At 35.3% G+C, this 13133-nt stretch overlaps 2 protein-coding genes across 2 annotated transcripts; both read right to left on the bottom strand.

The window, feature by feature from the left end:
* Positions 1–734: 734 nt before the first annotated feature.
* On the bottom strand, positions 735–1325 carry LOC112529034. Its single transcript, XM_025140114.1, has one exon. The coding sequence runs from the start codon at positions 1323–1325 to the stop codon at positions 735–737; it is 591 nt and encodes a 196-aa protein (XP_024995882.1).
* A 6785-nt stretch (positions 1326–8110) lies between these two features.
* On the bottom strand, positions 8111–12799 carry LOC112529719 (replication protein A 70 kDa DNA-binding subunit A-like). The gene is made up of 2 exons (XM_025141089.1): positions 12499–12799; positions 8111–10492 (listed from the first exon to the last, which is right to left on the bottom strand). Exons 1-2 carry the CDS (start codon positions 12792–12794, stop codon positions 8287–8289), a joined length of 2502 nt encoding a protein of 833 aa, XP_024996857.1. The 5' UTR covers positions 12795–12799; the 3' UTR covers positions 8111–8286.
* Between the last annotated feature and the right edge of the window lie 334 nt (positions 12800–13133).

A 13133-nucleotide genomic window follows, 5' to 3' on the forward strand; every position in this document is an offset into this window, starting at 1 on the left:
GTCACTGCACATTGAAGATCTTTGCATAATCGGTTAACTGAAAGGAGGCTATATTTAAAATTTGGAACATAGAGGACTCCTTTTAGTCTTGCTGCGCCTGGAAGTATGAGATCTCCTTTGCCTTTAACGGGAATGGCATCACCGTTAGGTACAACGACAGGAGCTTCATTTGAGGCACTCCTCATATTTTCAAGAAGATTATGTAGGTGGGTTATATAATCAGTGCAACCTGAATCAACAATGAGAATATCATCTTTATTACCTGTCATGTTTGCCTCACGTTTGGTTTCATTGTTGTTACCCAGACCAGAAGTAGAGAAGAGGTTTACGAATGTCTGATATTGCTCGTCAGTTAATCCTGGAATGGGGCTGATTCCGGTCTGGACGCAGGCAGCCTTTGGCTTGGGTTTGTCACCCTTCTTCCCAGGCCACCAATCCGGATATCCAACCAACTTGAAGCATCCTTCTCGTTTGTGATCGTTCCTTCCGCAAAAAGTGCATTGATTATGCTCCTTTTTCTTTAGTTTGTTTGAAGATGCTCTTTTCTTTTGATTGTTCCAGGTTGCCTCCATGTTTCTGGAACGTTTTGAATGCAGCGGCTTCTGGTGTGACCCGGTTCTCATTCGATATTATTCTGTGTCTTTCGTCCTCTGTCACCATATGATAGGCGACTCCTAAGGTAGGAATGGGTTTTGTTGCTAAGATTTGAGTCTTGATAACACTGAATTCATTATCTAAACCCAAAAGAAATTCGTATAAACGTCCTTTTCAAGGTGTTCCATGATTTTCTTACCAACTTCACAGGTGCATTTGTTGCAGGAGCAGCGCGGAAAGGACTGAATCGATTGTGACTCATCCCATAGAGCCCTAAGACGAGTATTATACGTGGAAACGCTGGTGCCATCATGTCGGGTCGTTGTGATCTTTTGCTTCAGTTCGTAGGCCCTTGGAGCACTCTCCTTCCCAAACCTTTCTCGTAGATCTGCCCATATCTCTGAGGACGTTATGGCATACTTCACGCTGTCACGAACGTTCTTCTCCATAGCAGCAGTAAGCCAACCCTTTATCATTGCATCATATCTCATCCAAGGTTTGTACTCGGAGGAGGCGGTTTCTGGTTTTCGAATGGTTCCATCGACGAAATCCATTTTGTTTTTGGCGTATAAGAAGTTGGACATCTCTTGTGCCCAATCCGCATAATTCCCATCGGTGAGAACTTCATTTACGTGAAGTTGTTTGGGAAGATCGGAAGGGTGGAGATAGTATGATGATGAAGGATCAATAGAGCCTTCTTCGGTTTTGTTTGAGTCTTCTCCTCCGGCCATGATTGACGATGGGAACGTGATCGGCGATTACAACCGCTCTGATACCATCTTAATTTTGGATGGTCAGAGGTAATCAAATTAATTCATTGATTTTGTTATTCAAAACAATCAGAGAGCCTAAAATAAATAGACAACCAAAAGGCTAAACAAGGAAAGAAATAAAAGGTAATTGACAAAGAATAAGTCCTAAAAATAAGGCCTCCTATATCAAGTATCTCTACTCGGCCCCTTAGTGGTCAATCTCTGGTAGCTTATGAGTTTGTATCGTCTCATTTACACCTTTAATTTCCTTTACATTCCACAAACTAGTTTCAAGTTCTCACATTTCTTGAACCTGGGATTTTACTTATACATATGAATGCAAAATTGAAGCAGCCTGACCACAAGGGTGGTGCTTGATTGGTTTGAGGTCTTAGGTTCAAATCCAAGGAGAAATAAAAATCCCCTTGTGGCCACGGAGGTTCAAATGCGGTAACTCCGGGCTATCTGCAAAGCAAGTGGTCGCCCTGGGATTAGTCGGCTCGCATAGCGGGTTGGATATCCAGGTTAATCAAAAAAAATTGAAGCAACCATGATTTGCAGCATATAGCAATCACATTAAATAACCAAACACAATACAAAATTGCATGGGATTTGCAATACAATCTTCTTAGACTCTTGGATATGCTTTGATTAGTTTGTTTGGTTTTAACAAAATTACATGAGATATAATTTACACATCATTTCGACTGGAACCACAAAACACAACACCGCTACTCGAGAAAAGAGAACCGTAACGAGCAAGAGGGTGGTTAGGTTACTGCAACATTGGAGCCAGCATCGGAAAATAAAAGATCTGCTTGCATACATGAAACATTGTAGTTTTAATCTCCATAAACGACAGAAAACTCAAAACATAAATCAAAGCAAGAAGGTAAGACATAACTCAAATGACTCGGCAAGGAATTGAACACAACGTTGAGGTTTGCTGCTGTCATTAGGGGAGCTCACCGGTTAGGTTGATCGGGTTGAAGACATTTGAATAACCCAACCCAATGCTTGCGGTTTGAAAAATCTTAACCCAACCCGAACCCGAACCAAAGTGCAACCCAACCCAACCCATATGGGTTGGTTGGATTGGTCGAGTTTATACTTTGGTACATTAAAATATTCTTCTAACCTAGAATATGTTATTTCTCTACTCATAATTTCTTTTTCATCATCAACCATTTGATACAACTTATCCATACTTCTTACGTATATCACATTCAGTTAATTTTCTCAATCTACATATACATGTTCACAGTTACTGAACATATATACGAATGAGTTATATAAAAATGTGAATAGATTGAAAATATGTGTATATGAAGAGCATACATKATAGTGTAATTGTCTAATGTACATATTAATAGAAATTCAACAATCATATTAAATCCAAGAAATAAAAGGATATCGTGTTCATCGGGATGGATTGGGTTCTAATAATAGCAACCCAATACTTACGGTTTGACAATTTTACAACTCAATTAGACATCGGGTTGCTTCGGGTTGAGTTATTTCATGTTGGATTGGATTGATCGGGTTGGTCGGATTTTTGAGCACCCCTAACTGTGATGGCTTAAGTTTTTGCTATTTTCTATTTATTCTCAAGTGTACCAACACATGCTTTTCCAACTTTCTAAATTTAAACAAACTTCTGTAAACATTATGTCTCCTTTCATGAGCTTCATCCTCTGCTTCCTATTTGTTCTTTTTCCAAGTGTGTTTTATAAGGGTGCGTTTGGTATGCTCGATAGAACTGAACAGGGATCAATGTTCCATGTTTGGTAGAACTTTTATGTGAAACAGACAGAAACAAAGTGAAACAGGCATGTTCCACCCCATGGAACAGAGCTGTTTTTTACAAATATAACCTCAAAATAAAACCTAATTCTCTTCTAAAACATCAAATACATGAAACACCTCTCTCTTTACATTTTATTCATTCTTTAAATTTTATTTATAGTATTTTATGATCTTTAAACTTTTACTTTAGTGTCCTCAAAATATTATTGTTATATAGTTTCTATATTTTGATCACTTTATGTAATTCATTAAATATTAATAATAAAAATAATATAGAAAATATATAAAATAAGAATTAGAAACTACATAAACTTTTTGTTTTTGTGTCATTTTAACATCGACAAAAACTTCCTAATCATATATTTTCTCATAAAATGTAACACCCCCAAACCCTACATTGCATGTAATACATATTTCACATAAAAGAAATACATAATATTATCTCATTCAGGTCCTTTAGTACAAGAATCTAATATGACCAAATACAAGGTCCAAAATCTTAATACATCACTTGTACTAATCAATCAAAACTATACATCAAAGCAAATCTTCAAGTAGAAATGCACATAGGAAAATATTAAATTTTCCCCTTTCCCTTACTGTCCGTACCTCCTGTAACACATAATTAAAATCACAAAACGAGGGTTAGACCAAAAGGTCTAGTGAGATGCCCTATTTATGTTATTGCAGGGTGAAAATCACCAAAACCTTTACGGAAAACATTGTTTCATATATAAAACAGATATATGAATAAATAGAAACAAAATACCAGATCTTTTCCACTTTTCAAGCAAAGTATTCAGCTTATTCAAATCTCATAATTCTGAACAAATCAAGTTTCACATAATGCCACTTTTAAACTTTTTCTTAATCAAACAATGTTATATAAAGTTTCAAGCCAAATCTGACGTTTTCTCCTCAATAATAATCAAACTATGATTTCCAATAAGAACCTTGATCCTAAATCTTTAAATCACAAAGAAATAAAGACTCTATACCACGGTAGTCTTAAAGGATATAATAGAATGAGTTATATCATACAACACACATACAAATGTCACCCTTATATCCAAAGGTACACCTCTCCTTGATATGTCACCCTTATCCCATGATACACCTCTCCTTGATATGCCACCCTTATCCCATGGTACACCTCTCCTTGATATGCCACCCTTATTTTCTCATCAAAATATTTTCACAGAATAATTTCAAATAAACCGCGGCCATTGAAATTATTATCAATACAAAATTATTTCTTTCAAAACTTCCTTTTTATGATAAAATAACATTTCTTATCGAAAACACATCATTACATCAAATCCGSTCAATCTTGACTTAGCCGGACTTCAAATCCGGTCAACTATCCGGACAACACACAGAATGAACTTTGTCCGATTTACACTTGGAAATAATTCTCAATAACTTTGTCCGGATAACAAGTCTGGTCAATACCCCACATAAAGCTTGATCGATTTATCACTTAGAATTATAATCATCTTTGTCAGGATAACAAGTCCGGTCAATACCCCGCTCATTACTTAGCCGATTTAAAATAATCCGGCTACCATTTGGTCGTATTCCTACTTCTCAGTGTAAAAAGATAATCATTTTTACCAATCATAATCCGATCAACACTTAACCGATTTAAGACAATCCGGACAATACATCGATTAACCTTTGTCCGATTTAAAACAATCCGGTCAAACCTTGTCCGGTTTAATACCCGGATAAAACACTTAGAACAAAAGACTGATTTCTTTACAAAATAAACAAGATTCATACAAAACCAATAATAATTTTATGCAAAAGAGTTTTAGAAATTACTCACATTATACAATCAGATGAGATTCAACTTCTTGAAATCAGGCACTTGCAAATCCGATCAACCTTTCCTCTTTTTAAATCGCACAACTTTTAGCAAATGCAAGCAGAAGAAAATATGGAGGCTAAGCCCTCCTTTTATACTTTCCAAATCAGGAAAGGCGGTTAACAACCCTTTTTTTTATTTTTTATAAAATCCAATTCATGCACATACATACATCCACACACCATGCATTCACAACATGCATGTGTGTATAATCATATATATATATATATATATATATATATATATCCAATTAATACACAATCTCACATACCCGCATGATTAAACATATCAATTTATCATGCTATCACGTAATCATATAATCACATATTATTTACCTTGAGTGATAACTAGGGTCTGGTTATCACATAAAAAAATATTTATTTTATAATAATTTAATAAATAACATTAATTAATTAAAATATATAAAAAATATAAACAACTCATCAGAGGTAAATTGATCATTTTATCTGTTTTTTTCTTGTACAATTGTCTTACCAAAAGCAACGTATAATTTATGCACATGCGTGTATATCACAACTAGACAAAGGAAACCTGCTAAAAATGTAGATGGAATGATAGAAAGAGCAACATTTTGAGTTTTGACAATCTAAAGAGTCGTTTTTTAAAGTTAGAAAATATTCAGACATCTAACTTCCTGAGACACATTACACATAGCACAATGACAATCATTGATGATAATCAATGACATGGTTTTAAAAAGCGTGTGAGCCGTATGCGCCTCGAGGTGAGCGGCCCAAAATCGCACCTGAGGAAGGTTTACTTTACAAACCATGTTATTTGTATAAACCTCATTCAACCAATCATAATTTTTTATTTTTTTTTCTAGTTTTTTCATTTTTTTTTGTAATTATGAGAGGTTGATTAATTATTTTTATTGTGAAGAGTGTTAATCATGGATATTATTATTTTCATTATATTAATTTTTTAAAAAAATACATGAAACAGTTTCATTAAAATTTTATAAGTATTATATGAAACAATTTCATAACGATATATGAAACAACTTCATCTASAAAAGTATTATATGAAKCAATTTYATAATATTAAACAATTTCATGAAACAAAATYATTAAATTAAACAATAAAAWCGACGGATAAGAGTGGTTTGTACAAATATGGGTGGTTTGCATTTGTACAAACCATGCAAACCACTCTCATAATTACAAAAAAATGAAAAAGCTAAAAAATTTCATAAGTATTATATGAAACAATTTTATAACGATATATGAAACAACTTCATCTAGAAAAGTATTATATGAATCAATTTCATAATATTAAACAATTTCATGAAACAAAATYATTAAATTAAACAATAAAACCGACGGATAAGAATGGTTTGCACAGTTTGTACAAATATGGGTGGTTTGCATTTGTACAAACCTTGCAAACCACTCTCATCCGTCGATTTCATTGTTTAATCTTATGAAATTTTTTCATAAAAATTGTTTAATTTTGTGAAATTGTTTCATATAATACTTTTGTTGATGAAGTTGTTTCATATATTGTTATGAAATTGTTTCATATAATACTTAATGAAATTTTAATTAAACTGTTTCATGTATTTCTCTAAAATTAAAATGATGAAGATGATAATATCCATGATTAACACCCTCCACAATAAAAATGATTAATCAACCTCTCATAATTATAAAAAATGAATAAAATGAAAAATTATGATTGGTTGAATGAGGTTTGTACGGTTTGTATGAAATGGATGGCTTGCAAAGTAAACCTCTATATATAAACTATATAGAGAAGGTTTACTTTGTAAGCCATTCATTTCATACAAACCTTACAAACTAATCACATCCATCCATTTTTTTTATGAAAAGCTAAGATAAAAACAAACTAAATAAGTAAAGTGAAAAAAAGAAAGAAATCATATTGGAGACACGGAAGGACAAAATAGGAAGGAAAAAAAAAACATGTTCTATGAATTTATTTCATTACAACTATTATACATATGAACCTAATGCAATCATATATAACCTATAAACTTGTTTCATTACAGCTGTTATGCATATGAACATGTTTTATTACAAACTGTTATACATACCTATGAATATAAACTTGTTTAATTACAACTGTTATGCATATGAACCTAATGCAATCATATATATTTAACCCTACTTCATTGAACAGTTTGAATTTGTTTCATTAGAAATTACCTGTTTCATTGAACAATTTGATCATGTCTCATTCAAAATTAGTGGCAATTTTTTTAAACAAAATTATTCTACATTTTTTAAGATGTGACGATTTTTTTCAAAAAATTTAATGAATACCTCAATTAAATCTTCGCTAATATTGTATTAATCAATATATCATTCATATTTATATAAATATCATGTTGTTAACTTACATATTAATGTTAAATAATAACCAAACAAAACTATTGTAAATTCAAATGATTATAATACTCTTACAGATTTAAAAAAAAACAAACAGATATATATGATTGGTTGTAATTAGTTTATAAGGTTTGTACAAATTAGAGCAGTTTGTATTTGATCGCTCCTCTCTCTATATTCGACTAACAGTATACCTAATTGGCTAATTCTCCTCTATTCTACCACATATGCCTCTTGAGTTCCACTATTTTGTTCACCTGAATAAATTTCAAAGCTATATGGAAACCATGGTTTATTGTGCACTGTTTATGTTCCTTTGAAAGTCAAGAGATAAGCTTCCTATGGGAATAAATTTTCTGTCCACAAAATCCCATTTCTCTTCACTGTCCCACCAATTATTATTTTAATTAATATAAATATTAATTAATTCATTTTTTATTCTCTCCTCAATGAAGTGACAGAGTGTTTGAACAAGGAATTTGGGAAGTGATTTTTTTTATTAACTAGAATATCCAACCCGCTATGCTAACCGACTAATCCCAGGACGACCACCTGCTTTGCAGATAGCCCAGAGTCATCGCATTTGAACCTCTGTGGCCACAAGAGGAATTTTTTTCCTCCTTAGATTTGAACCTGGGACCTCCTGGTACTTTTGACCTTTAGAGTTAAGCTCAAACCAATCAAGCACCACCCTTATGGTTTGACAGTAGATTTTATACACCTCCTATAACAACCAATACATCTAAAAAAATATAAACATAAATTAGTGTTGTCATATCGGCTAGTCCCTATATGTTGCATGCATGTGACTGAAAATGATACCACATACCTTTGAAGTCAATAGCCCCCATCATATTGCTTAGATGTGCCCCCATATCTTCCTGGAGCAACATTTTCACTTACCAGGGCAGTCTCTTGCCCAATGCCCCATTTGATGACACTTAAAACACTCACCAGATACAACAATATTTTCACCTACTGGGTGCCCGCCACTCTGAATTCTTCCGTATGCAACACTTTCGCTTCCGTATAAAGGAACAGTGCTAACGCGGGGGCAATCAATCGCCCAGTGCCCCCATTGATGGCATTTATAACATTCAACAGATGTAGCAGTATTTCCACTTGCTGAAGGCATACCACTGTTGATTCTTCCTCCAGAACCACCATACTGACTCCCATAATGACCCATCTGACCAGTACCAGTAACACCTCTGACATAATTCAAAACAGGTGATCCTGTCTCCTTAAAACCCGCAGTCCTTAATTGGGGATCAAGTCCAGAACTCGGAATAGGGATTTCCAGATTTGTGGGTATGGAACTTGGGTACTTTTTCTCATGCATCCTGTGCAGTTCCAGAAGTAGAATGAATGTGTTTGGTGAAAACTTGATCTTTTCTGCCTTAACAACAGTGGATTTAACTCGTTGGTCTTCACCATAAGTCTCTTCCTTCACTTTTAATTTGAAACTATATTTGGTAAAGATAGCATTACGAATAGTTTCAATAAATCTATCCTCGTCTTGCTCTTCATGTTTCATGGCATACAATTCTTTGGCAGAAACGCCCATGATCTCCTCACCAGTTTCCTGAAATACAGTTATCCATGTCGTACCAGTATGGTCTTGTATTTGTAACTGAAGAATGTATCTGTAATCACATTCATCAACAGCCTGATCACACTTATCACATTGCCATTTTCCATCTCCGTTGTTTACAACCTTTTTGCTGCATTTCCGATCGCCTAACATGATAGGACATGCTGTATAGCAAAAGTTATCAACGTTCATATAAAAGATGGTGGCATTGACCGTGATCCAGTCTGGCTTCTCAGAAGTCCCTAGCTTTTCATCTTTAATCTGGGATATAGTTTTCAATACATCTGTTCGGGCAACAGTATCCCTGGACATGGAAACAGAAGGGGCGTTCCTCCCAACACTGTCGAACCATGCTTTAAGTTTGCAAGCCTCTGGAAAATCAGGTTCTATGCATAGCTGGCTTATAGATATGGTACCTAATGACTTCCCATTAAAATCATTTACTCTAGCAGACTTCACAGCCAAAACAGGAAATGCACCAGAATCAGACATGGTTTGCAGTGTTTGGCCTTCTACATCGCAAAAGTTACCCCATAAAGTTAACTCAATGCTTCTTCCAGACATGTCCTTCAGATGAAGTGTTCGCTTATGCGTTTCGGTACCATTTTTCCTCATTATTGAGCATGATGGTGTAATACCAGATACTACACCAATAATATCTAAGACACTGTTGTTATCCATGCCCTCAATCTCACCAATCGAGCGAAAATGAAACTGCTGATGTGGAATTAAATTGTCATCATCAAAGCACGGCTGAACCATTGATGTATTGTCCAGCATGATTTCATGGTCATTGTTTAGGTGATTAAAAGCTTTTTGAGCCGGTTTCAGGCTTCCTTTTGAAATATAATAAACCTTGCCCACCTCAATTTGGTTGTAGAATTGATCAGCCACAGCATTGAAGCAGGTTGCTCGTATTTCTCCACAATCAGAATCAACAAGATCAAAAGAAAAAACTTTACCATCTCCCTTTGCATTGTTGTAGCGTCTAAGTTCCCCTTTTACAGTCACCCTGGCCTTAATGGTCCATCTACCTTGATAAGGATTCAGGGCAGCAATGGGTATAACCCTTGGAGGAGCTTCATTCTTAGCCATAGGCCCCCTGTTACCATACACTGGAGGTGGTTGATTATATACTAGTTGGATCGGATTTGTACGCTTGTTTGCAGAAGCATGCTGCATTGAATTATATTGTCCTGATGCAGAGTTGCTACAGAAAGAACTACCATAAGAATGTAAGCCTGCACTATGTTGATGTTCAGGTATGTGAACTGGAGTGCCCACATTGAAATTCGGTCTTGGCGCAGAGCCAGCAAGTGAACCTTCAGTGGAATATTGAACATCAGTAAGTGTTGATGCTGTCTGGTTTAGAGAAGACGGCAACGGTGCTGCAGATCTTGCCATTGAAGAAGCCTCACTGCCAGAGGGCTTAAGTGGGAATGGCTTTGGATCACCAATGAGATCACACTTGTCAAGAATCACATTGAGATCGATGATTATAATAATTCTGCACAAAATAATTTGAAGAGCTAAGGGCCAACAATTTACACAGTAATTGTAAAAGATAGGCAGAAACTTGTACAAACATGACAAATGTAAAGATGATACAAGTACAATGTTATCTTACCACTAAAAAGAAAATTGATAACAAAGAAAATAAAATTTTGTGCTCTGCATACATGATAGTTTGCAAAGGTAACAAAGATATAAGCCACCACACAGAATAGCACCAACTAGTTAAAGCGAGGCCTTCGTTACCAGCGTAGTCAGGTTATGCTAAAAATGCAACCCGGTAAAAGTTATAAACAAGCAAATCAAACTTAAAATCCAGCTGTAAAAATAGCCTTCCTCTCCTATATAAGGTGAAGTTTTTTGATATATTTTGCTCAACATATATCTTTCAAGCATCAACTAATTTAATTTCTCCAATGTTTATCTCTGCCAGCTCCACAAATCCTGACACTGTGACACCATCTCTAAATTAAACTCTCCATCTTTCACATCCCTACCAATGCATCAAGAGAGATTAAAAGCCAGCTATAACCATCAAGAGAGATTAAAAGCCAGCTATAACCATCAAGAGAGATTAAAAGCCAGCTATAAGAACAGCCTTCCTCTCCTCTGGTGAAGTTTTTATTATATTTCAATAAACGTACATCTGTCATGCTTCGACTAATCCCATCCATGTTCATTTCTGCCCAACTCCTTTGATTTTTCATATTTTATTGCCTTGGACTTGTCCTGGTCCTCTCGTACTAGGGAAAGATCCTCTCTTGGCTTTGTGATAATTTAAAAAATACATAGTTTTGACATCTCCTGACACCATCTCTAGCTAAAACTCTCTATCTTTCACATCCCAACCAACGCATCAAGAGATATATGTACAAAATTACCAGCAATCTCAAAGGTGATCCCCAATATGTCAATTGGTGCTCACTCCCCAAAGAAATGTCCTGATTCCATCCATCCATCCTTATGTTGCCACTCATCAAACTGAGATAACTGGTAATAAACCTAAAAGTCATATGCTGAAAACCTCCAATGTTGAATTCTGAATACTCCATGTCAAACATAAGCAATTAAAGGAAAGACTCCACCATAAAATCTCTAATGGTAAGATCCTGAACTATGTTCAGTCATTCTCCCCCATGATGGCTGTGGACCGAAACAGTGAGGGCACTCCAGAGGGTGGCATCATACCCTATTTGCAGAACATCTAGAGCCAAAGTGATGGGAACCAAGAGGGTAGGGCCGTAGGGGGAGAAAGAATGTTAAATATTTAGGGCTTTAGGGATTAGCTTTAGAGCAACTACTAAAGGTACTTCTTTTGTTACCAGAAACTCAGATGTTCAAGTCACAAAACAATGTATTTGCTAAAAATGCAAGAAAATCCTTCGTAACCAACACTTGTTTTCCCAACCATTAAGCAATGGTACACACCCTCTAGTAATTGGGTTTTGTATATTAATAGTTTGGATGAAATATATGATTACCTTACACTTGGAATTTAGGATATCTAGACTACTCGCTATTTAGTAGTGTTGTCACCAAGCATACGTTGATTTCCAGTCCCTATAGACGGACTGATGGAGTTATTCATCAAGGTTTCAATTACTGAGAATTAAAATGTTACATTAGCCGATTAGCGTTGATTAAGAATCTCCTGTAAAAAATATCTCGATTCAGAAATCACCTTCTGAGTGTTCCTCAAAAAGATCCTAGGCTTTGTGTTTACCTTGCTTTTTATCCCAAATCTTTTTACACTCATCTTCTATAAAGACTACCTGCAGATCCCTAAACAACAAATCATAAAATTGACATGCAGTACAAAACAAGAAAGTGATACATAAGAAAACCAAGTCAAAAATTTCAATTGAACGTATAATGATACAAATAAAGATGCTCATCACGTAATCGAAAAAATTCTTTCTTTGATCCATTGAAGCACGTTTAATTACACAAATTTATTTGCAAAACAAACATATCAGAAATCAGAGAAGATATAACACGTACATGCGTTCACGGATCGTGTTGCAAGCAAACTCAGTCAATTGAACAATGGAACCCTTCTGCAGCTGCTGAGATCTAACCAACTCATTGCACTGAGTAGCAAGCATCCCTTGCTGGTGAAATAAACCGTCAGATAACAAAACCCTGTACTTCTCCTTGTTTTCTCCTCCGCCACCCCCAGCCGACGTTTGAGTTTGAACCCGAATATCCCTCACCTGAACCACCGGTTTCACATCCGTAGCTTGACATTCCCCACTAGATAGAATCGATATTGCTCCCGTAGTAAGATTTACCGCCATAATCCTGATCGGTTGAAGCTTAACTGCAGTGATTTGGGGTTTTCAAAACCCTAGAGATTGAAGATAAAGCGAGGGAAAAAAGGTGATGAAAAGCTTTTGGTTTAGTGGGCGCCAACTATTTTGCACGCCACGTGTTATTGCAAAATGTTACATTTAGCTCCCTGTATTATAAAAACTTGCCAAAAAACACCTCTGTACTTCTTTTTATGCTCAAACACTTTTCTATTTTTTTAAAACTAGAAGACTACTCGCACAATACAGCGAGATACATCTCGATTTTAATATTTTATTTTATTATTTATCTTTATCGATGTTATAATACAATTTTATGTATTCAAG

This window comes from Cynara cardunculus, assembly GCF_001531365.2.
Source record: "Cynara cardunculus var. scolymus isolate 2C chromosome LG 16, CcrdV1, whole genome shotgun sequence".
Classification (NCBI taxonomy): Eukaryota; Viridiplantae; Streptophyta; class Magnoliopsida; order Asterales; family Asteraceae; genus Cynara; species Cynara cardunculus.

What these genes read in the sequence shown, in the direction of transcription:
- LOC112529719 (XM_025141089.1), bottom strand. Translation starts at nt 12,794, where the DNA reads ATGGCGGTAAATCTTACTACGGGAGCAATATCGATTCTATCTAGTGGG. An exon ending in AACACGATCCGTGAACGCAT is followed by an intron (nt 10,493 to 12,498) that starts GTACGTGTTATA and finishes TATTTTGTGCAG; the next exon opens with AATTATTATAATCATCGATC.
- LOC112529034 (XM_025140114.1), bottom strand. Translation starts at nt 1,325, where the DNA reads ATGGCCGGAGGAGAAGACTCAAACAAAACCGAAGAAGGCTCTATTGAT.